The 27,671-nt window shown below is 43.0% G+C and overlaps 2 protein-coding genes across 34 annotated transcripts in view; one reads left to right on the top strand and one right to left on the bottom strand.

Annotated features, from left to right (window-relative positions):
• Positions 1-41: 41 nt before the first annotated feature.
• Positions 42-24,009, bottom strand: DENND6A (DENN domain containing 6A). Of its 4 annotated transcripts, none has more exons than XM_065075781.1 (22): positions 23,588-24,009; positions 23,149-23,231; positions 21,667-21,789; positions 16,127-16,165; positions 15,991-16,033; positions 13,699-13,811; positions 12,633-12,713; positions 12,153-12,258; positions 11,740-11,819; positions 10,172-10,234; positions 9,482-9,537; positions 9,026-9,148; positions 8,767-8,862; positions 7,250-7,344; positions 6,558-6,623; positions 6,399-6,463; positions 5,678-5,767; positions 4,769-4,822; positions 4,578-4,687; positions 3,908-4,010; positions 2,385-2,459; positions 42-1,894 (listed from the first exon to the last, which is right to left on the bottom strand). In XM_065075781.1, exons 1-22 carry the CDS (start codon positions 23,634-23,636, stop codon positions 1,763-1,765), a joined length of 1,845 nt encoding a protein of 614 aa, XP_064931853.1. In that variant the 5' UTR covers positions 23,637-24,009; the 3' UTR covers positions 42-1,762. The 4 variants fall into 4 exon arrangements, with proteins under 4 accessions (XP_064931853.1, XP_005510191.1, XP_064931855.1 ...); XM_065075782.1 differs by lacking the exon at positions 42-1,894 and adding an exon at positions 1,905-2,157; XM_005510134.3 differs by lacking the exons at positions 23,149-23,231; positions 23,588-24,009 and adding an exon at positions 22,114-23,135.
• A 152-nt stretch (positions 24,010-24,161) lies between these two features.
• Positions 24,162-27,671, top strand: part of SLMAP (sarcolemma associated protein) — an 82,446-nt gene continuing 78,936 nt past the window's right edge. For all 30 annotated transcript variants that reach the window (XM_065075749.1, XM_065075730.1, XM_065075729.1 and 27 more), the window contains exons 1-2: positions 24,162-24,299; positions 24,430-25,824. In XM_065075749.1, coding sequence (XP_064931821.1) covers positions 25,627-25,824 — 198 coding nt within the window. In that variant the 5' untranslated portion in view covers positions 24,162-24,299; positions 24,430-25,626. The remainder of the gene's footprint in view (positions 24,300-24,429; positions 25,825-27,671) is intronic.

The raw sequence follows: 27,671 nt of genomic DNA, 5'->3' as shown, positions 1-27,671 counted from the left end.
CACACCCGTCATCCGAGACAAATAACTTCCAAATACAAAGATAAAAATCAAACCGTTTATTTTCTTTTACAAAAATACATATTTGCAGTCATGTGATAGTTATCGTAGTTGTTACCAGTTTACAGGGTTCCAAGAAACTACACAGTGCTCCAGGTTAAATAATTTACTATAAGAATGGCCACTTATTAATGTCTGGATTAGAAATGCTATTTGTCAGGGTGTGCAAAAGAATTTGCAAGTTAGAAATTAATGCTGAAGTGGTGTAGTTTGAGTAACATAATAGATACATTAAACGTTTGGTCACGAGTAATTGTATACAAACCATCACAGTATTAAAATACATATTTTCTTAAAAATACCGTTCTGACACTTTATATCTAAATAAGATGATTTTAGAAAGAGGGTATGAAATATTTATCATACAAAAGCATATTCTTAGAGCAGGATTATGTCATAAGTTTTAAAAAATTCTATCCAAGCACTTAAAAGCAGAATTTTTTTATAACCATGATCCGCTTGTCACGTAGAAGTGGAGGCGGTGCGTACACCATAGCAGTCGCTTTATTCTACTTGAAGCTGGTCGCAGAACAACACTGCACGTGGAGCAGCTGAGTTCTTACGAATATATACCACTGAAACTTGTTCAAGAAGATAAACGACACATTCTTCTTGCTTAATATGCAAGAGGAAATTACTCTCTGCACGTCTGAGAGTATGCATATACTGAGAAAAACTTCATGCTACAATCTTTTCTTGCAACGGTTTGACCTTTCCATAGGCTTTTTTGCAGCTGAAGGCAGCACCTTCTCCCTCCAGCCCCATCTCCTCCTCCAGCACCCGACTGGTGTAAGTCAAGAACTGCTAGCAGGAGCTGGCCGCTATGAGCTCCCACTGGAACAGACGGTTTATCAGCTACTTCTACTGAAATCACTGATTTTAAAAGCCATACTAGAACACCACTGTGCGTGTTTCCTGGGATGAATACTGCATACTTACATTTACACTACGGATCCACTTTAAATCCCGAATGTCAGCAGTTTAAACCCACCGATGAGTACACAAGTACTTTATATTTAAGGCATGTGGAGTGAGAGCACCCTAATCAACTGACTTTGAATGGAGGAGACTTCAGGAAACTTTTGTCAGCTGCCTTCTCTTCTTTAAAGATGCTGAATGAACGTGGGTTTGGAAGATGTCAAGAAGGCAAAAGGAAGAAAGTTAAGAACCGATCTGATTATTTCAGCTGTCCCTGAAACAGTTTTTTGGAAGCAATGATTCACCAGTAAAATACCTCAACTCTAATGTATTCTGACCAAGTCACATAAAATGCCAGTTGGGTCTATCACTAGACAAAAACTGAAGGAAAAACCAAAATAAAGCAATCAGATACTACATGGCCAGGCCAGTACTGATCAATATTGCTACCCCTGAGTTATCAGGACTGAGAACAGCAGCACCAATTGGGAAATTCTGCAATGCCAGCACTGCACTGTGGTCCTACACTGTGGTACAGCTTCACTGCCCACAGGTTCTTCTTTAAGAGCACTTGTTTCCAACATGATTAGACACAGGAATTCCTTTAGTTGCATTGGTATTTCAGTGGAAAAAACAGTGAAAATAGTATAGCGGGCTATACTATTGCGACAGTCCACCTGTAGTGTTAATATACAACGCTGAGCTGTGTTCTGAAGCTGGCACAGCCGCTGTCTTCCGTGAAATGGTATTTACCTTTTGTTTTCTGCACAAAAAGGCCCAGCAGAAATCACGTTGTGCCGGTTTTGAGCAAGATGTCCTGTAAGTCATCGGGAAGTGCCAGTATGATATCGTTGATGTGCGCCCGCAGCTTCTTCAGCGTGTCGGTTTTCACGGGAAGCTGTTCTCTGTCAGCCTGCAACTGCAAACGTACAATACAACACGAGTCCTGCTAAACGCAAGCTTACCTCACGACACACCAAAGTGACGTATTAGCGAATCTGGAAAATTAATGTCTTATTTGTCAACTGACTAGGAGTTTGGACAACAGCCATCTTCCTCAACAACCACACAACAGCATGAGCTAACACTGCTGTGGGCTTTCGGGAATCACAAGCGAATTTGTTGTTCTGCTCCTGGGAGGATCCAGCCTTGCTCCCGCGCGGATCGGTCACAAAGTTTCAACTGGTTTGGAAGAGCAAGGTCAGTGCGATGCTTCCAGCATCGCCGAAGCAGCTCACCCCCCCTTCCGTCACAGCTGAATGAACTGGTTTTGTTTTAAAAACCTGACTGACTGCATCCCTGAGCTACCTAGACCATAAAGAATATTTTCATTTAAGTACCTGTAAACACGACTATATAATACTCTTCTAGTTAAGCAAATCTGAGGCACGTACAACTCAGTTACTTACCAGCTTGTTCTTCAACTTTAAGACGAGATCCACCGTTTCTACTTCACTATGCTTCTGACTCCAGAACACCAAGTTCTAAAAGAATAAAAACGAAGCACTGAAATATTTATGGTAACATACATAATCTTCAGAAGTATTATTGATTTACACCTACTGTTCACAACGGGTCTCCTCCTTTTCCTTATTCTCATGCCATTTACTAAACTCGCTTACGTACTGTCTCTACTGTGAACTGCAAAATCTACTTTATTTGCATGTTTGCCCAGGATTTAGCAAGACAGGAGACCGGAACACAAACACAATACAAACAAATAAAGAAAAATCGTGCCAAACTGGCTTCGTTTCAAAACCAGCATCTACAATGCAAAATGGCAGTCAGTGTTCGGCAGGTCAGATCTGCCTGCACAATGAGATATTAAATAGTGCCAGGCAGCACTTCTTGTTTCTGGGGCACCGAAGGAGACCCTGGAGTCGATAACTAGTCAAATAAACTCATTATGTGAATTTTCTTATGCAACTTCTCTTCCCCTACCCCTTTACTATTACTCTAATTAAAGACATTCACTCATGTACATAAAGATGTTAACACTTGGATCAACAGCAAAAGCTAATAAGGAGCAGAGCCAGTAATAAATCTGTGACACAATCCCTTTTCTCTACAATAACTTCATGTCAAATACAGTCCAATAGATTCTACGCCATGTAACTGACCTGGCTGTTATATTGCCCTGCAAATTCCTGGGCTGCTCTATTTGAACGACCTGTTTGGTTCCTACAACATACTGCTTGGGATTGACAAGGGGTCAATCCACGGCTTTTCAAAAGGAACTGGTGCAAGCTGTTTCTTTTAAAGCTCTGGTGTTGACTTAGTTTTTGTTCTTCCTGTTCCTCTTCAGCTGTACAATCTCTTCCCCTCTTGCAACACCTTGCTTTATCAGTTGTTCCAACTCAAATTATACCAATATCTGCTTCAGCTTCTTAAGTATAGATCTTACAATGTAAGATCATTTCTGTAGCATTTTGTTATCAGATTTCCCCTCTCCAATTACTCCAGACCAGTCGCAGGCTTATTTACTACCCGCAGCTAACGAGCTGCCCATTTCCTACGGTCCTGAGTTTGTATCTTCAAAGCTACAAACCATATCACAACTAAAAATGTGCTGGAACACCCCAGAAGGAAGCCGAATGAAATAACATTACCAAATAAGAGGAAAAACCATTTTATCGGGGGGGGGAATTAAATTTCAAAATGCACAACAAAATAAAAAAGGACTAATGAAACATTTTACAAATGGTGACAGTTGCCATAAAAGAGGGAACTGTATTTCATATTGTTCTCTTCCGCTATGTCAGTTTTAGCTTGTACTTGGTTAACAAATCCATGTTTTACTAGATCAGACTTGACATAATTGGTTGAACCTGAAATTTTGACGATGAAAACGGCAAGAGGAAAACTGACCTGAGGGAGGAGATGTTTTTACTCACAAGAGATAAAGATAATCGTAAGCACGTGTTTTTCTAACCTCATTACAGAGCGCTTCCAAATGAAGGGCCTCCAACTTCTGCGTCATTTCTTTCTGCCGGCTCCTAAACCAACCATCGAAGTTGGGCGACTTCAAAAAGTGCCTGGCAACACACCACAGCAAAACCCATTTTAATTCCAACTTTGATAACTCCATTTTCCATGTCATCAAATGTAAAGTAATTACGTTTGACGTTTGAGAAGATATTAGGACCCTTCCTCTGTTTACTTTAAAAAAAAAAAAGTAATATTTTGAAGTGAAGCATAACAGGTGCTTCTATTAACAAGACAAGGATTGAGAAAACAGCATAAGAGTCCAGAAGACAATAAAGATTAAGATTTTTGTTAGGTAAAAACAAGGCTCAATTTGAAATATCCTAATTTTTATCTTTGTGTTTGGAAAGAGGAATCAAGTTAGAAGCGGAAGTAAAACCAGAAATACTACTGGTGCATACAGAGCTCTGTGCTGTTAGTTGCATCTTACGAAAACCATTAACAGCCCACAGAGAACAGTCAAGTACACTAAGCACCATCAATGTCTATTAGAGCGCATATTCTAAAAGTAAGTCTGACTCAAATCAATAATAAGTTTGACCAGGAAAGGAGCATTTGTGTTAGTGATTTGTCTTCAAGGACATAAGTTAGTTTTTTATGCTGGTGAAAGAAATGACCTGTAGAGTCCTATCCAGTCTCCTTTTAAACCCGATGTGAGCTGGGGTCCTGCTTTTTCCAGTGTCTTCATGAACTCATCTTGGCTGAACTGCCTCAGCTGGGGGGGGCTCTGCGAGACAAAAAACATCATTAGCATACCATAACTTCTCTAATCACCAGCTTCCACCTAATTAAAACTGTATTTCCTGACCTTCCACGGTGATATGCATTTTTGCAAAGGCATTAGGCTTGCCACATACCGCTCCTAGAGAAAGGGAAAAAAAGAGTTGATTGCGTAACTGGTATTAAAGATACACAATCCACGTATATGTTTACTTATCACTTGTGACCACAGCTTTTTCTCTTCTAACTGTTGGTACAGGGTGGGGTCACACATATTCACCAAATGACAGCACTAGAAGGAGCTTATTTAATACCATTTGTATTTCCCAACTACAGAACTTGACATCAGCAAGATTCAAGGAGGACATGAGGGGAGGGGGACAGGAAGCAAACGTATACATGGAATATATATCTATCTCCTGAACCCCAGCCACTAGTAAATAATGTCGCTTTGGTGACAGCTCACAGGGAAGGGTTTTAGAATCACCCCACGTGTCCACCCTGTCACAAAAGAACAGGAGAGAAGGAAAATGTTAAGGGAAAACTCCTGTAATCATTAACACCCAAGGACAAACAAGTGCCTAGGGACGTCCCAGTTCCTGCAGACAGAAACCAGACCTGGTCACGCATGCTCCAAAATGATGAAAAGCTCATGGTATCCACAAAAAGTAATTCAAGAAGTGTTCTGCTGCTCAGGCTCATTCCTCCCCAGGTGCAGGACTCAGCACCTTTGTCAAGGTCCCTCCAAAGAGCAGCACGACCCTCTGGGGCGTCAGCCGCTCCCCCCAGTTTTGTACCATCAGTAAATCTGCTCAGGATCCACTCTGCCCCATCAGCCAGATCACTAATGAAGATGCTGAACAGCACTGGACTCAGTGCTGACACCAGGGTCAGACTCTTAGTTACTGGATAGTTACTGCACTTATTTGGTCAGGCTAACGCCAAAAAAGCTATTCCACATCACATATGTAAAAGATCCAGTAGAAAAAGAACTCACTAATGGAATAATGAAACTTTCTGTCAATTCCAAAAAGTACCGTCGAAGAATCACGCTCTGTGCCTCTGTAGGACGCTTCTGTTGGACACCCTTAGAAAAAGAAATAAACCGTCACAGTAGGTCTGTTAGCCCAAAATATTTAAGCAGTTGTGAGGGTTTTTTAAGAACATTTATTCCAGTGTTCCTGTATTCATTTGCCATACGCTTACACACAGCACCCCTGTCCTGAACCACGAGAGGAAAGCAAGAGTATCAAGTCCTCTTGCACAGACACTCATCCCTTGAACTGCTGATTTTTTTAATTTTCATGTAAAGAAATGCATGGAAAGAAAAATTTCTATAAAGAAACTTGTGCAAACCAGTTAAAAGTTTGGAAGTTCCGTTTCTTACACAGCTCGTGCATGAGATTTCTAGACCAAAGAGACTGGAGAGGGATGGCAGAGGGTGGAAAACCCAAAACAGATTAACTGATTGATCACTTTGATTCTCTAAATTATGATGCTACCTTCTGGAGTTCTGGCGATCCTGGTGCTATCGAATCTGCTAACAAGGCAGCAGCCCTTCTACAGCGAGGGCGCACACCTGTCTATTCGGTTCGGAACTGGGGCAGAGGAACTGGAATCCAGTTTAATTCCAGTTATGCGGACAGAGCTCAGCCTCGAATGAAAAGACTGTACAGCAGTACACAACATCTCCTTTAAGAAGAGGTTTGCAGTGTTACCTTCTGTAACTGTTTGACGATCTCTTCATCTTTGTTCAAGTATGGCTTGTAAGATGTGTAAACGCCTAATGAAAAAAAGCAGCACATAGCCAAAAGAAAAATGGGGTATACTTTCTAAAATTGAAATACTGGGAGTTTAACTCTGAAGCAGCTTATTACCAGGTTTGGAGTCCAAAGTTTTTAGGTTCTTCAGTTTTTTCACTTTCACCTGCTTTGGAACTTCACCTGCAAAGACATTTAAAGCCACCTTTGCAACCTCCTTCTCTGTGACTGGATAGCACAGCTCATGTGCTACCACACATCGCACTGATTTTTAGAAACAGATACTTGCATTCAGAAGAACATTTAATACTGTCAGAAGCATCAGAAACACCAACAAGCATCCAATACATACCCAGAAACATCCAGTAAATGTGTGAATAACAACATACAGGCTTTTCACTTTATACGAGGGGTTCCTTGTTGAAAAGAAAAACAAACAAACCCCCCAACCAAACTGAAAACCACAAAACAACAAAACCACCATCACCAAAAGGAGTCAAAGCAGCCAAAGAAAAATACTGACTCCTGAGCAGTGAATGACCACGTCATTGATTTCAAATGTTACTGCATCTTCCTTTATTCCCCTTAAGGTAAATGCTTTCAGGAACAAATCCTTCGTATCTCGGCAAAAATAAAAGCTGTATACAATAAATAGCCATGGATTAAGTGTCATAAAAAAATGGATTTGGTAACTAAAGGATTCCGTTAGTATTAATCTAAATTAACTGAACTACATTACAGACATTTGTAAATAAATAAGCTCAGTTAGATCTTGTCGCACAGCGTTGTAGAAGGGGTTTGTACTCTACCTGGCAGTTTAATATCTCCAATTCGGATAATGTGAGGCCAGTGCTGAAGTGTTTTAGCAAAAAAAGGATTCGTCACCCCTAGAATGACAGATGGTCTAGAAAAATAATGACAGTAATTAAATTATGACAGTAAGAGCTTCTGTCTTAATAAATACAAAAGGTCAACTTTAATTAACTTGGAATTACCTTCCCTTTGTATTTAAGAGTTACATTTTAAGTTGCACTTAAGAGCACAGTATGTTTATCAAAATTTGTAAGTTTTAGAAAATATAACAGCAAGCCAGATGTATCTTACAGCCCAAACAGGAGTGGAGAATGAAGGTGACACCTGCTCAGCCTGTTGGCTGAACTCCGCCTGTTTGCAGTGATGAGAACAGGGTATTAGCACCAGGAATCTTCTCTCCCTGCTCCTGGTGATACTCAAGACTCAATGATCTACTTGGTTTGTTTTCTATAAGAAAACCCGAGCAGTTCCAGCTCTATTTCAAATACTAACACACGTTCTGAACAACCTTGCTATTTTGCCACAGAGGAGCAGATGTAGCTTTTAAACATGGGTTACTAAAGTTTAATCAAATTCTTCCTGGAATTATTTTTAGAAACTAAATTACGTGCTGCGAAACCATTCCCATGGAATACAATCTGAAATGTAGTGCCTGTGTTTGTATGTTTTTCCACTGCTCCATCTCTGGCGATACTTCCGTTGAGAGGGAAAATACAGGAAAAACCCCAGCGAAACAAACAACAAACCCAACGCAACCACCGCTGCCTGTTCAGACATCACAACAAATTCGTTTAGAAGAACACAGAGGTCAGTGAATCTAACACATGTGCTCCATTCCCAACCCAAGCTGCATTTAAATAACGTATAATAAGAAATATCAGAGGTGTACGCTGTCAAAATTAGAGTAGGAATTAAAAAAATAATGAAGGAGAAGCGTGTTCTTAGAGCAGTTTCAAGCAGAACTGTTGATGTGGGCTCATGCTCTTCACAAAATAGTCTTAATTTCTGAATTATTTGCAACATTTTTCTAACAAATTTAGTGCAGTAATATTTACTCTTAACGTTATTGTCTCAACTAGGACACTGATAAGATTCATTTTATAAAACAGGCGTATGGATGTCGAATTCTAGAAGTCACCTTCTTTAGTAATTGCTTAAAAACAAAGAACAATTTTCCAAGGAGCTGGTGTTGCTCATACAAACTCTCCCTGAAAAACCAAACGTCTGTTACTTTCATAGTTGCTGTTTTACTTATTCTGCACACAAGTATCCTATGAAGCTGAAATGTAGTTTAATCATGACATTGTTCCATAACTTCTTTATCCTATCTAACTGGAGTGAAAACTTAAAGCAGCTGATTACTGCACTCTGCAAGATAAATCTTATAAATAAGCAGTGTAAATGTAATTATTTAATGACAGAAATTCAGAATACTTAAGCAGGATCTTGAAACAGATTTATGGTTACGAGTGGGTTTGAGCGACACCTTCACAACAAAGTCTGATTTACTTACGGGGCTTGTGTGCGAGTCGTGTATTCTTTGAATTCGCTGTCGTGTATGGTAAAGTATGGCCTGAAATCACTGCAGTACTTTAACGGTGAAATACAACTGCAAGGCAAACGGGATAAACTCGCACGTGCACAGCGCAAAATCTCACGGAAGAAACAAGCTAATCTAAAATTTGTGCTTTGTTACATTCAGATCAAATGAAGCTGCACTCAGCACTCAACAACCCACTTGGCCGTTGGTTGGGAAGCCCCACTACACGTACCTGACAAGCGCCAACACGGTTTCTGAAGATTCCGATGGTGACGGTGCCATCACGACGAGCGGCTCTCCCAGCAGTACCAGCTCCCAAAGCATCTGAATGTGAAAGAACACTGGACAGAAACACCTACAAACACATTGAAGTATTGTAATACACTTAACATAACCAGAATAAATATGTACTTGATGAAGAACTGGATAAACAGGACGTTTATTTGAAAAATAGAAAATACTCTTGTAAAATGGCACATTTAATGGCACTAATAATTCAGTGTATTTATTGCAATGTCAGCCTGCACGTTGTCTGAACTGGCTTTCAGCCAGCTTTGCAGACAAAGAACATTAAAAACAATGCCCACAAATGTTAGCTTGCAAGCTATGGAATACGTGTTATGGGATCGTCATAAATCTTCAACTTGTGGGAATTCACAACTAGGAATAAATCAGTCCAAGCTCCTACCTGAAAAGATCTACTTCATGAACAGTCGGCAAAGCCATAGAGATCTGAGCATCTGCCTAAAAGACAGCGCAATGCTTGGTTTTTAGTCATCAGAATACCTGGGTATTAAATGAAATAGTTTCCCTTAAATGCTTACAGACAGTGGATGGTATATACCCTAAGTATTTACCACTACTGCAGTATGTTCTGCATTATCTCCACAAGTAACTCTTTTTGAATGCTAACAGCAGGGTTTTCCCCAACACATGCCCCACTTACGGGCATGTGACATTCAGTCCAGAAAAGATATGAAATACTGAAGCTGTTTTAACCAACAGCACATCAAAGCACAGAATTTTTTTTCATATCCACCTTTTATGGCTAAAGATTTTTAATTCAGCCTTCATCCTCAAAAAAAAAAAACAACCCCAAAACTAGTTCAGTACAGTTTCACCCATTAAAAGCATGTCCACATTCTGTACCTTAGTCAGCCAACCCCTCTTCTCAAGTGCTTGGGGTCACCGGGTTAAAACACCTTTGCTGTGTAGGATCCACCTTTAGAGTCCTCCACTCAAAGAGTGTGGATTTCATTATTACCCAAGTATGAGGACTTGCTACCAATCTTTTATTAACAAGCTGACAGTAAAAGAATGAAGGCAGATATTCAGCTTTGACTTGGGGTTATATACAACACAAGTATCTCATCTCTACCTGGGGCATATTCTGGACTATTGGTGTTGTTCCAGGCTTGTCACGATACGTTGGAATCCGTAACTTTGAAAGAAAAAAAAGATATTAATTTCTTTTTCCTTATATTGAATTCATCAGAGATTTAAAATGCTGCCCTACAGACAAGATGTAACATTGCATGAGGATACACTACGGTATGGCACTTAACTTACACATAACAATCAATTCATAGCTGAAGATTACAGATCATTGCTGCAGGGATCAATGTGCGATATTATGCAGTGCCACACTGCAAAATGAATATTAGAAAATGAAAATGATATTGCAGCTTAAAAGGACTGTTGATAACACTAGTCACAACTATTACAATAATTTCAATAAAAACACCTTTAAATGTTGGAGAAAATGATCTGAAATAAGGTTATAGGGGTTTAAGGTCATACAGAATTATTCTAGAAAAATCCCTTCCTAAAACATCAGACATCCTGGTGGGTATGAGGCACAATCCAGATATACTGAACCACGTAAATATCTTTTTCTGGCCTCACAGTCTGCATCTCTAAGTCTTGCAGCACCACAGATTTAAACACATTGGAAGCTGGTGTGCACAAACTGATGTGATTTATATACAACTAAAACTGACTGCCCAAACAGTGTAAAACAGACAAGGTCAATACCGCTGCAGACGGTAATTATGGCCTCACTCAGCTCAGGAACACAATTTCAACTCTCCTGGACATGAATTCCTGATGAGATTAATGCAGGCAATACCCAAACGAGACATATCTGACACTCATTGCTATCCTCCATCACACAGAACACTGCTTGATGAAATTTGTGCTTTTGGAATAGCTTTTGGAATAGCTTCAGAAACGTCTTCCTCTCCCTGGTGACGCACACATGTCTACGTCATAAACTCCAGAGTATCTGCTGAGCATGGAATTCCAGCTGTAACCTCTGGGTCCACCAAACCCATTCAGCTGCGTCTCCTCTGAAGATGCTGTGGCTCCCAGAGGCTCAGTTCTCAGCCACCACTCAACATCTGCAGTTCCCTCCCATGCACTAGACACAACTTGTTTAACAGATTCCTCAGATATATTTCTCTTCCGCTGAAAATTATCAACAGACCAGGAAATTAATTCCTGGTATGGGAGCCAAAAAAGATTTTTATTTGTGAAACTTCAGGAACAGGAATTATTTTAATCAATATACTTAATTTGCTTGACCAGAGCTTAATTCTCAGTATTTTGAAGTGTTCCTTAATATTTGATTTGACAAATATAAATAGCATTAAAGCCTCCTACAATGCGTATTCCAGACAGGTAACACAGATGGTGCAATCAGTAGTTGCACTGAAACACCTCTTTCTAATATCTACAAGAATTACATATTAACCTCTGCACCATAAAAGATCCTCCCCGGCCACAGAACCTAATCAAGATCCCCCAGACCTTCGCTCCGAGCAGAACACACATCTATTCCTGCTCTGGAGTATCACACACTGAAAACAAGGCAGAATGCGGTGAGAACCTACACGCTAAAGGGAGGAGAGGACGCCCTCAGAGGTAAGTAAGTGCCGGAGTATTTACCTTCATTATAACACCCATAATAGGCAAATGCAGTATTTTCCCTGGAATCGGTGATGGCCAACGATCAACATCGCTACAAACTTAAAAGAAAAAAATAGTATAATTTAGAACTAGTTGATATATGTTCTAACCCAAGAATTGCCATCAGCAACTTGTTCTGAACAGCTTGTCCCGAACCACACAGCCAATGCCAAGAGGGTTTTTAGGAGGGAACTTCAACTCTCCCACGGAGGATCCAGAATTAGATTAGCTCTGTGCAATGATCTATAAATCAAGCCAGTTCACTCAACTTTCAACCCTCTGCCCTACAAGAAGGCAGAAATGCAAACTGGATGCGACACCGTTGTTATTTCTCCAAAAGCAGCGTGCGATATTACAGGAGCTCTTCCAGAACAACACGAAAGTACCACTACCTGCTTCCAGGAAAGCTTCGCTTTTTTCAAAATATTCTGGTGCTATTTGCTTAAGCATGGTGCGAAAGAGATGGACGTAAGGGAGCTTGCTGATGAGGACCAGTGACTGCAATAGAGAGCGACAAAACAAAAATACAATCGGAAGTTAATCCTTTCCCTGTGTTCTGTCGCAGTTCTGCTGGTTCTCCTCAAAGAAAGTCACACCTCCCTTTTCTCACCCACGCGAGCCAGCCACACATTTGACTACAGGCAGTTGCAATCGAACAACTAACAGCTCCCCAGAGTTCCCAATTTGTTGTTTTTAACACAAAAAATTCTGTTCTGACAGTGCAGCTGGAACTGGGCATAGCTGAGACAAAATCGGACCAATTTACTATAAATAAACCAATTATTTAGTTAAGAGAGGAAGATACTCTTCCTGCTCCTCTGATGCCATTGAAAAATAATTCATGAATATTTTCCTAAAAGAACGGAGGTTACCTTCTGGAAATAGCCTCTTTTCAATGATTTGTCTCGAACTTGTCTGAAATACACGTAGCCATAGTAATACGCTGGATCTTTCTGCAAAAGAAAGGAACAAATTCAATACAACAACCTGATAGTGCCCTTTTGGAAGCATTCAATATGCATTTTAAAAGCTTATTTCCCTGCAAGCTCCAAAGTTGCTTAGATACAATAAATCAGAAGGATTACTCTGTTTATTGCATTATTTTTTTAATAAATACTTCAAAGAGAAAACACCAGTGTGTGGAAACAGCTGTGCTTTCCGGCTTTGCTATTTTTATATCTACATTCTCCTGAGACACCATGAAAGCACAAATAGAATTAATTTCCTGAGGAATAAATCAACGCTCATAATTTTGTAAAGTCGCATTAAAAAGATTTTAGCAGTTAAAGACCTTAAGGTCCTGACTTGCAAAAATAAAACCTAGTCTTTCAATGTATCAGTTTTACAAGAGATTCTTGGAGTATGAAGGAAGCACGTTCCCACATTTCAAAGATGAACCATCAGCTTCATCCCTCCTGCCACCAGGAATTCAAGTATTTGCCACACAAACAGATGTGAGTGGGTCTGAGGATCAGACTCCCACCAGCACAGCCAAGGCCTCCACGTTCCGTATGGACACGCTGACAGCAACTTTTTGGCTACTACCTCTGTCAGGAAACTGCTCCATCTTCAAAAAATGAAGGGTGGAAACAAACAGAGACGTCTCAACAGTGGTTTGGCTCTTTTAAAGTTATAAACCACTTCACATTTCCAGGAAGGTAACGGATTTTACCATTTGATCTACAGGTTTCTAGTCAGTAACAAAATATGTCTGGTTATGCAGTCCAAACTCCACAGTAATAAAACTTAAAGAATAGTTAATGAAACTAATTATTAGTTAATCATGATGATAATGACATGTCAGAAAAAACATATGCTTTGCCTTTGAGGCCATCCACTTCAGAGATTTTGTTTTTCAAGCACTAAATTTAAGAGTGAAGACCCATAAATTAACATTCCGAAGAAGAAATTAGCTTCATTTTTCTTTTCATTTCCAACCTTTAAGTAAACGGGCAGATCTCTGTCCAGCTGGTCCAGAAAACAACACAATGAGACTTTCCTCCCAGGAGACCGTCGAAATCTAAAACAAAACTGTGTGTCCCCAAGACAACCTACACAGGGGGAAGAGATGGACAGCAGACAGAACGCTGAGTTTGTGCCTCAATCAACATCAGGACTTGTCTACAGCCAAAGAGGTTAAATAGTTTGGGTACAGTTGTCTTCCACTGCTATCGTGCCCTGCCATTGCAACCATTTATTAATATATATTTCTATTAAGTCCTCCAGACTTAAAAGCTCAATCCCATCTTCTCTCTCAGCCGCACACACCGGAGTGTTCAGAGCATTCACGTCCCAGCCTCAGGAGCCCTTGGAATTGCAGCAGGAAACCCACAACACACCAAGACAAAACCAAAAGTAGCGAAATGTTATATGACGGGATAACCATCCAATTCAAACAGGTAACTAAAGTAAGAGCTTAGCAATACCGATCCAATCATAACAAGAAAAACCACAGCAGCTGCCAAGGCCACAGCACCAAATATTCACTCCAAGTTTTCATTGCTAGTTACCTTCATCCAAATGAAAAAAAAATGCTGCTATTGTAAGAGCTATACACAGAAAACCAAAAAGTAAATTACCCTTAAGCATTAATATATTGAAATATCATTCACAATACGATGGCTTCTTATTTCACAAGCTCTTCTGGTATGTAGAATTCAAGAAGACTGGTAAATGTCTATTCTTTCTTCAACTATTCGTGCAGAAAAGCATGAATAAAAGCACATGAAGCGTCATGATCTATCAGCTGGTTAAATCCATGCTCCCCCTACATTCACTGCCTCTGCAAGTCCCAGAATGATACCTATTGGTAGTTGTAAAATTAAAACAAGTTGAATTAATCTTTTGAGCCACAAAATCCGAGGAAAGACTGACCACAAATGCAGCAGCGAGCTAATAACCTCCTTCACTGCCACACCACACTAAGCTTTTCTTTTCATGTTATGGCCTCTGAATGAAAAAATAAATGAAGACAGATCACATACTGATTTCCAGAATGCAGGTTTTACACAGGTAATCCCACAACAACACCTGAAACTTCAGCCTACCAAGAACGATCAAGAAGCCACTGGTTCTTAAGAGGGACATGATCAAAAGGAGAAAGGTGGGACTTGTTCCTGCTAAAAGCAGACCCTCCTTACATAAACCTATCCTCTCCACAGCAACTTTTTGCTACCAACTCTTATTTGAAAACAACCAACCAAACAAAAACAGGCTTTGTTCCTAACACATTATTTTGTACCTCCAACACACCTTTCAAAGGTTGGGCAGATTTATAACCATTAACGATGAGAATAAGAAGAAGATATTGTTAACTCCTCTTCCAATAACAGAAGTTTTCCTCTATTTATACACAGGATATCAAGAACAAAGGAAATACCTTAATGACATTAAGACAAAAGAAAACAATTAGCCAAGATACTTTGTAAAATTATGCCAGAGAAAGCTCTCACACATATGAAAAGCACATATCTGCATCACCCCCCCAGAGTGGCTATTCTGCAATCAAAAGCACCAAGTAAGAGCAGTTATAGGGACAAGACTGTTACTACAGTTTTTCACTTTTGTGTAATTAAGAAATAAACGTGACAGCAAGTATTTGTACTTCTGCCATATCTTTTTGCAGGTGATCCAAGTCATCAGCCACAGGCCTCCAATTTCTCTTTGGCATCAGAACAGTAGAAATTTAGTTTAAAAGAGAATTTAGTAAGCAGGACCACACACAGCACCAGAAGCACCAGGAATAGAGAAGATGTAAGACAGCCCAGGTTTTCCCTTCACAACTGTTCTTTCCAAATGCTTTTGAATTTAAGAGTCAGTTTCATTATTATGGATGTAGAAAACACAGATTTACTCCTGTATGAGAAGACGGTTCCATACCCCTTCCATTTGCTTCATTAAACCATTCAAATGTGCCCACACTTCTCTCTACAGTGGCAATATTACTATCTAGTTTAAAAGCAAGATTAAGATGTTCATTTTTTACTGCAAAGTATTTTGAAATGTGTGCAAGTGTGTCATCTAAAAGGTCTTGCACATTCACATTCCTGATATTTCACTTCCATAAAATAAAGAGTTCTCTGACCTTACTGCAATACAGTTACAGCTTTATATTTAACCTTATCTGCAACTTCTCTGTATTGTGATAATAAGAAATCAGCGTATTTAATCCAAACCCATTAATTTATACTGTCCAACAACAGACAACTACAGAGTGAAGGAAGCACTTACCTGAATTAGAATCTGGAAAAGACAAATAGCAAATGTTGGTTTTCTAAAGGACGGGGAAAAGAAAGAGAGACATTACACTTCCTGAAATGATGAAACCAAAACCAAATTACATACTTACACAGCAACCACGACTTACCTCTTTATCTGTGAGTTTTGAATGTGGAGGATATATTACCTACAGGAAAAAAGAATTACTTTATTTGAAAATAACCTGGGTATAGGCAGTAAGCTTGTAGTATATATTTTTATGATACAACCTTCCAATACGTGCACAGCCTTAGGCTATTTTCAACGGCGAGCTATGTCTCTGCTCATCACAAAGTGCTAAAGATGAAGCTGCCTTTTAACAGTACAAAACTGAACGGAGAAAAGACAAGACTATAATGCAGACACAAAGAAGTACAATTAGTAGAGACTACTACTTCCTACTTTCCAAATGTTTGCTCCATGTATTTTATATTTCCCCCCAGAAATAATAATCTAGCTTGCTGGACAGGAAACAAAACAAAAAAGCATAATTTGTAGGTGAACGAAAATTAACTTGGCAAGTGTGGTTACTGGAGGAAATATAACCTGGGTAACTTCTTGGGAACTCTTCCTCTCAAACACAGTATCGGGGCTTTCTCCTGGAATCGCAGAGTTGGGCAAGGAGCTGCTGCCCTCTGCCTAAGGAGTGTCCAAGAAGGAAATCAACCACCACCTTTTGGGGGGTGTGCAGCAACAGAAAGCTTGCTTTGCATTTCCTTCTCTTTTAATATTCTGTACTGCTAAGTAACCTAGTTGTTAGGGTTCCAATTGAAACAAAAAGATAATTATTCTTCCTGCAGTAACATAACTAACTCAGGCCCTAGTTATGGAGGCATTTTCAATTTCATTTCATGCATCCATTCAGCTATTATAACACTAATGGGACCATTAACAGGGTTGTTTGCAGACAGAACAGAGGCCACTCTGTGCTTTCTTCAGCCACGGAGCACATTACACGCTAAAGTCACAGGTTATAAAGAAATTCTTGTCTTTGTTGCTAACAACACCTTGTAACATCGAGCAAACAGAACTTTGATAATTAGCACAGTTTGCTGGTTTCTTATTTGCACTTCTGCTTCAGCCAACAGTGCCTATCAATTATGTATTTTAAATGCTGTAATCCCTAGTTTAGTGGAATTTGAGGCCAATCTGCCACACACTGATGCTAACACCACTTTAAGAAAAAAGACACTTTCCCCTGCAGGGTCGTACGGTGAATATGGTGAAACAGGATGTGAAACCGATCCAAACGATAATAGTTCTTTCCAGTTGGTTTTTCAGCCCAGTGGGTTCCCCAGTGCCGTTTCGGAGCTGTGTGTCTCTTGATTAAACACCTGCCACTTGGGCAGCGCATCCACTGACCCACACTCATCCAACGGTGCAAGGAAAATGCTTCAGACTTTCAGAGAATGTATTTGCATTACCTGAGCGATCTGGAGAACACTTAATTACAAAGACTCCTTGCATTCACACTACTATTATAGTCTTTTAAAGATCGTTAATGTGCAGATGTCACGGAAACTAGCGCTATTCGGATACAAAGCAAGCTGGCGATGTATTTCACACAAATCTTGGCACGAGACGAAAACCGTTGACAGGGACACACTGAGGTGACAACCCACATAATGAGCAGTTATTGAGAATAATTCACCTCACCTCACGGTGGGTGACAGCGGGGCTGGCGGAGGGTTCACCGCACACTCACACACACGAGACACGGAGACACTCGCTCCCTCCCGCGCCCCCCGTCACGCTCCGGGCCCTCACACCGCCCGGGTTTCGCACAATCCCGTTCCCCTCACACCGCCCCGCTGCGCAACGCCGGCACCAGAGGAAGTGCCCGATTCCGGCGGGGCCCCGCCGCAGAACCGCCCGCTCCCTCCGGGAACCGTGCGCGCCGCCCCCGCCGCCGCCTCACGCACCTCCACGGCCTGGCCCAGCTCCAGGTCGAAGCCCACCACACACACGCAGTGCAGCCAGGCCGAGAAACGGTCCCAGGGCAGCAGCGACAGGCACCGCTCCGGATCATCCGGCTCCGCCAGCGCCGCCGCCGCGTCCTCCCCGGCCTCGACAGCTCCGCCCGGTCTCCGCTCCCGCAGCGACATGGCGCTGCCGGCCCCGCACCGCACCGCACCGCACCGCACCGCACCGCACCGCCCGGCCCCGCCGCGCCGGCTCCGGCCTCGGCCCCGCCGCGGGATGTCACGTGACCGCCGGCGCTCCGCCTCCTCCGAGCTCCCTCGGGGCCGGGATCCGCCTGCACGGGGACAGTCCAAGCGGGCACCGGAGGGGGCGACCCGAGCCGGAGAGTCCAAACCATTACCGGAGGAGGGGGGTAAGAGGCTGGCGCGGAGCTCTCCCCGCTGCGGGGCAGGCAGCGCCCCCCCGCGGCCCGCAGGGGAACGGGCGGGCGGGCCGCGCTCGGAGCGCCCCCCCACGCTCAAGAACCGCGTGTGCGCGCAGCGCGTCCGCGCTCCCAACAAGCAACGAGCTTGCGCAGCTTGGTTGAGCGGCCGCCGGTTAATAATCACCGCGTTCCTTCCCCGTTTGGCAGGTCCGCAAGCAGCATCTGGAGAAGGTTATCGCTAGGTAATTAACAGGGATATCTATTAATATATCACATCCTACACAAAACTGAGCGTCAGTCAGGAGTCAGATGGAAATACCCCACAGGCAGCTGGCTGGACAACTTTACACTGCACAGGAAATCGGAATAATACAAGCAAAAGCATCCAAATCTCTGAAAACATTGTAGGGCCTCAGCCAAAAGCCAAGCTCTTTATTTAATAATGCAAGAGCCTTCAAATATTGTTTTAGCACAGTCAATGTCCCATTTATATTTCAGTAGGAAACATTTTGTGGAGTTGAAAGGGCTAAATAGCTACTTTGTTAAACAAAAAAATTGCCACCTCCTCCCCCCACAACCTGGAACTCTTATCATTTATTCACACCGGTTTCAAGGGCAGCAGATACAGGCTGAAATGAAATTGCAAATATTAAAACCAAGATGCCACATTTATGCATATTTAATAGAAAATTTACGACTCTTTAGATGCACTGTTTCCCTAAGACCCATTAACAACATTTATCTGTCAAAACCAAACTGCCAGAAATTAAAGTGTGCTTTGATCCTTACAGTGAATTCCTAGACAAAGGAGGAACAAACATACAACAGACAAAATTACAGTACACACAATTAGCATTGTAATAATATAAGATACGGCAGCCCTTGGTTATCATAACCCACTAGTGGCAAAGTGCATTTTAGATATAAACTCAGATACGCAGGGAGGAACACAGCACAACGGCAGCACTGGGAGGCTCCTGCTGCTGATTCAGGTATTTTGCCATGTGAGACTCAAACTTTTCCAATCGTTAACTCCTGAGTTCTGTAAAAGATCCGAAATAAGACACGACTATGACTTGACTTCACCAGGTTAAACTCAGAGCAGCGTTTCTGCAGTGGTATTTAATTTGCTGTTTCCATTTAAGAAGTGAAACAGGGCCTGGCCAAAAGCTTTTATCACTTGGTTTAACAAAAGGGATCATCACATGGCTTCTTAGCAGCCTTTCCTTGTTTCTATTGTTATACTTTCCCTTGTTTACATTCTTGCTATCACGATGTTAGCTATTACTGTCATGCATTCCCTTCTAGTTTTTGCTGGCCTCATAAGTTTTCATGTGAATAAAAAGTATAAATATATAGAAGTAAAACAAGAACAATAAAGCACTTAGTAAGACTGATATGCTCTGCTCATTTTGTTAAACAAACAATAACCAATAACTTAATACCACTTGATGCTTAACAGAAGCTTTTGGCAGGATAAAGTTTAGAGAACAGAGACACTGAAAAAGAGAGGATTCTCATCTACTGGAGATTTTCCTCATTACTGGGAAACACTCATTCAGGAAGATTTTCACCTAGGCATTCAAATACATTTTGGTAAAATGTAATGATCTTCCTTGGCTGAGAAAGGATGTCAGTTGTTTAAGAAAAAGGTTTTGCGTGTATTTTAAGTATTGTAATGTTTAGAATAACCGAGACTGTTTGCTTTCTCCTTCAAGAAGCATATCAGGACAAAATATAGACTTGGAAGTCGGGAATCTATTAACTGAGAATGCTTTACTACGAATTGCAATACAGGCTCAGGAATAGTAGGGCTTTGTATATGGAATTTGCCCTTACAAAGCTCTATGAACTCTGTCTTATTTTGCAGAAAGACAGCAATCTGTTCATACAAATACGCAGCAGGGTTTGGATGTGAGTATCTTCCAGAAAAAGCATCCCCTGTGACGTCAGTTGCTGGAATAAAAATAAGTATAGGCCTATGCGAGACAGCCAGATTCTAAAGAGCCCAAACCGCTCAGCATTGGAGCCTATCTTGCTTTCTTCCAGCCCCTATCTCTCTCCTCCAGCCGCTATCTCTGCTGTTCCATCCCGCCTCTCTCAGCGGGATGTGTTCTATCAGGTAGCAGCAAATGTTGTGGTGGCTGCTGGTTGGCCAATTTCCATCAGCTTCAGTAGGGAGCGACTGTGCAGACTGTTCACAACCACTGAATAACACCAAAGAATTGGATAAATACCTTCTGCTCAACTCACATTCCTCCTTCGACTCCCTGCCTCGAGAGTTCAATTTAAAGCAATACTTTATTTGTATCTGAAAATTAGACCTGGTCTAATAAATACAGTTATTTAAAACAAACACACAAAACCCAGAAATGCCGTATTTATTTTATAACACTTTTCCTTAATTTTCCAACAGCCACAGAAAACATCAAACATTTCAAAAAGTCAAACTCATATTAACAGAAAAGCAACTGGGAGCTGGTTACATTATGACTATGTTCTACTAAAATGATAAAGCACGGAAAGTGCCAGATATACCAATTTACCTAATTTCATTAGAAATTCAGAAACGCTGTATGTAAAATTAGTTACATATTACTATACTACTGTACTAATAGTATGCATGTTACATTATACTTATCTCCAGCTTTCTTCTTCCCTGTTTATTCTGTTTCATTATCAGTTTGCATCTTCATTTTTAAACTAGAAACTGAAGCTCTGCTATAAATTGTGCCTCGTTCATTCCAAATATAAGTGACTCTTTGAACTGGGATCTCTCAGTAAGCGACTGGTTCACCACACCTCCCCGCTGATAATCTCAATCTGATGTATATTAATGTTTTGGTAGCCCTTTAGATATTACTGCACAATACTCAGAAACCTGGCACTGAGTTGCCTATAACAATGGTCAGTATTTTTCTTCTCTAGGGAGTGACAGCTAACGCAGAAATCACAACAGGCTTGTTTCAGCAAAAGATCTTATTTCTCATCAAGTCATTAAGACTGAAGAATCTTTCCTGCACTTTTGACACACTTGAGCCAAAATCCAGATGTTTGGCAGCTATGCACAGAAACTACTCCTGCTGCACTTTGTCATCCTGAAACAGACACCAGCTCTTATGGGGACAAATGTGACAGTCACCTCCCTCCCATTTCCCTTACCCAAGATGGCTATGGAGTGGCTGGTTCTGCCCTCAGCTACGATGGCTATAACAACATTTTTACAACTCCCTGCCTGGAAAAAGGATGGCTACCAAAGAGGCATCTCGCTGCGCTTATCTAACACGGCTACCAAAACTCACCGCCTCTGGGGCGTGTGGCAAACAGCGGTTCACAGAAACGAGGCGTGAGCGGACGTGTCCTCCTTGGTCCAGCTGAGCATCCTGTTCTGCTCCCTCTTCATCCACCTGTTGCTTTCCACAGTTCTAAAAAGGACACTTCCTGGTGAGCATCATAAAATACCCATGCAATAATTGTATCCTCATTTCAGAATGCAACTGTTTTCTCTATCATTAACTTACTCTATGAGTCTGCACCTGATAGCTTTTGAACTCATGAGGCAATTTGAAACAGGAGTTAAAAAGCCTGAGAGATAACTAACCGCATCTCACTTCTCTGCACGCCGGCACTCCTGCAGAGAAGGCAGGCTCAAATTAATGCCCTCCCTGAAAATTTGGTAGAACTCTGTTGTTACACGAGCCATTTGGCAGTACCAAAAAGTATTAATTAGCAAGGCAGCTGGCACATACCATTGCTTCCCCGTGGGACTGTCAAAATGGGATTTCTCCAGGGATGGAAAAGGGTTCAGGATCCCATACTATGGCAGCAGCTCACGGTTTACAGGACACAGACACTGAGAGTATTATCTCGTTCTACTGGTCGCAGTAGAACAAACATACTGTCCAGACAATACAGTATGAAATTCGTTTGAATCACATTATCTAAGACTTAAAAATACTTAGAGATCATCAGAAAAAATATATCCACCACTCAGTTTATCTTTTTTCACTTGACTCTCTTCGGTGGTAATGGTTCTTCTATAGGTGGTGATGGCTCTTCTTCACCTTTAATTTTACTTTCAGACTTCCTCCATTAAACATGCATACAAAAATATAAAAATGCTCCCATCAACATTCCTTTCATTCCAGCGTCTGTAGTACTCTTTTGTTCACACTTTTTACGCTTTTTGCAATTCCGAAGAGTTCTCAATTATTTCTACTTTTGCAACTCTCTCCTGATGGACTTAAATTTATGCCCCATTTTCTCCATCCTCTTTTTACAGCCCTTTTCTTCCCACTTTTGATTGCATATGGCATCTTGTGTGCTATAAGCAACAGCCATACTAAATTTCCATTTATTAACAAACTAAGGCTATTTATCACAATAGTATAATCCCATAAACAAGCTGATGAAAGCCACAAAGTGGTGTGCCAGGCATTTTTTTGGTTCTCTCCTGTAAGGAGAATTGAAAATTATGGACATACAGTCCTAAAGCTTCCACCCATTAGTCTTCCTTTTTTTTTGTCTCCAAAAACCAGACTTGTCTCTCAGCTTGGAATTCATTTCTTTGCTTCCGACACAGATGTTACAGCCTGGCTTTGCCGTCTTTTTTTCATCGGATCATTGGAAAACAGGGAAAACCAGGCTGTAGTGAATCACTGCCCCCAAATCACAGTGCAGTCAAAAAGAAAGGAAAAAAGGAACGAACCCAGCCCTGAGATGTTACTGTGCTGTAACTAACAGCACAGCAATCACGCTTTCTCTCATACAGGGCAGCGCCTCACCTCAACTGTGGCTGATTTCCCCCGTATATTGCTGGCTGAACCGCCCGGCCCAGCTCCACGTCGCTCCTTCACGGCTGCCCGGCCTTCCTGGCATAGAGAACCCTCCCATATCCCTAATCCTAACACCTTGTCACAAGGTAATTATAGTGCTGGCACCACTCCAACCTCTACCTTACACCAAACAATCTCCGCTTGTTTGCTTTACAGGGAATGACAGACTTAAAAATGAACTCGGACCAGAGGGACCTGCTCAGCACCAGCCCATCGTATGACCTTGAAGAAGTAACCGCCTCTCCATGGCTTCTGGAAGGCAGAAATATGCCCGTGGGTGATGCCCCAGGACCTACTGAGGGAAAACCCTGGACCGGTGACCCTACTGTCCCCCCGACCCTCCCTGTCACTCGCTCGCATTCTCCTCCAGGGTCTCCCCGCTGCCAACCTGCCCCAGAGCCGGCACAACACGGACATTTCTCCCTCCGGAGACGCATCCAAGGACACTGCGGCTTCCAAAACTCTCAACCTGGGATCAAAGAACACCCTCAAGAGCAGGGGGCAACCAGGAGGATGTGGGGAGACCCTCTTATGAGAGCTCTGCTGATACCGTGTGACCGCGGCTTCCCCTCAGGGCGCCTTCCCTCCCGCCGCCCCCGGGGCAGCGTTGAGGACCGCGGCGGGGGGCAGAGCCGGCAACCGGCCCCGGGGGCTCACTCACCTCAGAGGCTGCCCCCGCTCCCACCTGCTAACACGCCCGAGCTGCAGCAGCCCTGCACCCCTTCCCCCGCTCCGCAGGAGGCCCCTCGGCCCCCGCATCCCCGCCAGACCCGCACCCGTCACCCCGCCGCCCCTCACAGCGCCCCCGCACTGCCCCGCGCACCCGGAAGAGGGCGGTAGCGGCCCCGGGGCGGGGCCTCAGCCGCTGCCGCAGCTTCAGCGGGCGCAGTGCGCCTGCGCACACCCCGGCTCCCCGCATGCGCAGCCGCCCGCGCGGGGGTTGGAGGCGGCCGCCGCGCCTTCTCTTTGGTCAGGCCCCGCCGAGGCGGCTCCTCCCTCCGCCACCGCCTGCCCTCCCCCGACCCCCGCCCCTCCCCGGCAGCGCCGCGGCTGCTACACCGGGTAGGTTTCCAGTCACTATGGCGGCCGCTGCGCTGAAGGTAAGGGAGGGAGCAGAGCCATGGTGCGCCCCGTGCCTCCCTCGGGGCCGGGCAGCGCTAGGCCGGGGGGAGGCGCGGGGCCGCGCCGGGCGTGGGACGCGTCTGACCCGGTTTGTTTTCGGCTCTGCAGGTCGGAGGAAAGTTTCCGTGGTTGGCGGCAGCCTGAGAGGCAGAGCTACCGAGCGGGAGGCGTCCGGGCCCGGCCGCCAGGCCTCTCCCGCCGCCGCAGGGCCGGCCGGGGCCAGCGGAGCCGCGCCGGGCGGGCGCAGAGCGCGGGGGGCCGAGAGCGGCCCCTCCTCATGCGCAGCCACCTGCGGACGGGCTGACGGAGCGGAGTGGAGCGGAGCGCAGGGGACGCCGCCTCTCTCGGCCCCGCCGCGCCCGGGGGCTTCTGTGGAGACTTCCTGGAGCAGCCCCCTGCTCGCCCCCCTCCTCCGCCGGCCCGCGGAGCCGCCGCCGAGCGCCGCCCGCCCGCCGGAGGCACCGCCTGGGAGAGACCTGTCAGCGCAGCTCGAAGGGCGGCCCCGCAGGACCCTTCCCACGCGGCGCTTGTCCCCGGGAGAAGGAGAGTTCGGAGCCCTGTCCATGCCTTATCAAGTTCCTTATCTGAGCGGCTGCCTGGAGCTGTAGAGCAGTTCAGCCTTAGCTGGTGTAGGAGAGGAAAGCAGCGTAGCTCTGGTACCCCATCCTAATGCGAGGACCACCTTTTCTGCTCTGGTTTCACATACGAAGATGGTGAGATGCGGATTGCCGTGTAAAGCGATGAGATCCGCGTTGTGGAGTGAGGGCTTCGCGTTCACCTTCCAACTCCTGGCCTGAGGACGTGGATCCTTCTCTCTCATCCCCTTTCCCTAAACCTTTCCTTGCTTACATGTTGCATTGGTCAGGATTTTGGTCAGTATTGTTTACGGAAGGGGGGGGAAAGAAGGCAGTTGAGAGGTTACAAACAAAAGTACTTGTATGACTCATCTACTTGGACTTAAGATATCCTATCCCTCTTCCAAGGAGCCCTTGCTTTTCTTTGAAGGAATCAGATGCTTATTCCTATTCTTCCAGAGGAGGATGGATTGAAAGTTGTACATTTTAGACTTTTTTTGGGCCACTGCTGATATTATTAAAAGACATAATGGGGCTTTTTCACTGGATTATTGCCAGAGTTAGTTTACACACTGAAGCAATGAGTTGTTAGGCCTCTTACACAATAATGTTTGCCCTGCTTTAATATAAAGTTGCTGTGGAGGTTTGGGTCAGGAATTGTGGAGGACAGTCTGCGTCAGAAGAGGCTCTCTTCATCTCTGGGCCGTGTGGCAACCCCAATCTGTCCTCGATGCCTTCAGCCTTGGCCATCTTCACTTGCCGCCCGAACTCTCATCCGTTTCAGGAGCGTCATGTCTACCTGGACGAGCCCGTCAAGATCGGCCGCTCGGTGGCTCGGTGCCGGCCAGCGCAGAATAACGCGACTTTTGACTGCAAGGTGCTGTCCAGGAACCACGCTCTTGTCTGGTTTGATCACAAGACAGGCAAGGTAAGATGCTTGCTTTATTTAAAAATAACGAGCTGCACATTTGTTTTAGCAAGTTCCTGTAGCTTGCGGATCACTTTGGTTTCGCTGAAATAAACATGGTTGCGTGTGGAAGGAGTGAGATTTGTGTTGTAGTTAATGATTACTTTTCAGGCAAATTAATAATTTCTTACTAAGCGGAAACTTTAAATATTGTAATAAGTACATACAAGTAAACAGTTGAAAATGGTGATGAGTACTGAAAAACTTGCATGTGTATTATTGCTGGAAGTAGGTAATTTTGAGGCAAATAATACAAATCTGAAAGCACAGGACTGCGTGAATATAGTGGTGTTACGGTATTCTTTCAAATGCTGAGAAATTACCGTTTTATCTAAGCATGTTAATAAATCTCATTGTGAGGAGTGTCAAAAAGTGGATCTAAAAAAAATGCTGGGTTTGTTTGGCACTCTTCCTACTTGCCTGGAATTTTATAGGGAGTATTTTGTTGTTTGGGTCTGATAGAAGGTTTGTTCCTGGCAGCAGGAGGGTAACAAATGGCATACAAGGTATTTTCTCATCGATAGTGAAAATGTTTTGTCTCAAGTGTTCCTCTCAGAAGGACCGGTTATCTCGTTAAGTGAAATTTAGGGGTTCTGTAGTGCATGTTTTGTCCACTAGGGATTGAACTGGGACAAGTAAAGTTCTTTTACTTAATGACAGTCAAGTTAATTTTAAATTCCCAGCAAGAAATTAACAAAGTGTAGATTTCAGTTGCTTAATGCTGTATTTTTTTTCAAATATATTGATGTTATGCCCTAGAACTTCATGTGCTTTAAGTCAACTCTGGTTTTTAGCTCTTCAGCATGCACTTCTATAAAATGTGGTCAGTGTAGCTCTTGATTGTAAGAATAATATGATCTGTGATTAGTGCAGCGTTTTTTATTAGTATGACACAGCATGTGGAACAGTACAATGCAGCTGAAATTCTTAAACCTCCCATTGTTACCTATCCCACATTATGCAATACCTGGGCATGATGGGACAAGACAAGCATTTAATTTCTTAAGGCTGGGTTATGGCTTGGCTTTCAAGTTACCTGCACGTAATTGTGCAAACTGCTATCTGTATTAGCGTTTCATTAAGCGTGTTGTTTTGGCTCTGTTGTGTACGTGATGTGCGTTCCTGGACACTAGAAGACTTAGCTTGAAATGAGAATATTTAATGCAGTTGAGTTTTAAATGTTTCTTGTTTGACTCAAATTAAAACGTGCCTGTTTATTCTACTGTTTTAAATTAAAAAGTATTATGCATATAGCTTTTTATCAGCGTTTCTCGTTCTAAAGATTTCAGGACTCCCATGTGCTTTTTTATGGTTACAAACGGTGTAGCCAGATTGAAGATGGTTGATTTGACAAAGCATTGGGTGTTGAGCAAGTCTAACTAATAGATGAGCTTAAAAGACCGTCAGCTGTGGCTTTTTTGTTTGTTTTTAAGTTTCAGCGAGCTTTGACTTTTCTAATACAGGTCAAAAAATTATACGCTTATTCATTTTCTCTGGCTGATCTGAACTAGCAGCTTGGTTGTGGTGGCTCAGTGGGTGTGACAGTTGTGACGTGTGAGCAGTGCGGGGGGTCTGCACGCAGGTTGCCTGGATCAGCTGAAGAGGGACTTGGAGATCAGGTATAGAAATACAGGAGCGTAAATTTTGCCTGTTAGATCTTGTAGTTCTGTAAGTGGTTTAAAGCATTGATACTGATACGGAGAATTTTTGATTCTGTGCTTGTTTCTTGCCAATATGGTCTGTTTTTTTCATCTGTTTGAATATCTGAATGATAAATGATAAATAGTAGTTGGAGGAGAGGAAAAAAT

This window comes from Columba livia, chromosome 10, assembly GCF_036013475.1.
Source record: "Columba livia isolate bColLiv1 breed racing homer chromosome 10, bColLiv1.pat.W.v2, whole genome shotgun sequence".
In the NCBI taxonomy this organism is placed as follows: domain Eukaryota; kingdom Metazoa; phylum Chordata; class Aves; order Columbiformes; family Columbidae; genus Columba; species Columba livia.
Note: the sequence above shows the minus strand (reverse complement) of the source record. Positions and strands in the feature narration are given on the sequence as shown.

Coding starts and splice junctions, on each gene's coding strand:
- DENND6A (XM_065075781.1), bottom strand. CDS start 23,636: ATGCGTCTCCGGAGGGAGAAATGTCCGTGTTGTGCCGGCTCTGGGGCA. Junction 13,812..15,990: donor TTTTCCAGATTCTAATTCAG/GTAAGTGCTTCC, acceptor CCCCCTGTGTAG/GTTGTCTTGGGGACACACAG. Junction 12,259..12,632: donor AAAGAGGCTATTTCCAGAAG/GTAACCTCCGTT, acceptor TCTCTATTGCAG/TCACTGGTCCTCATCAGCAA.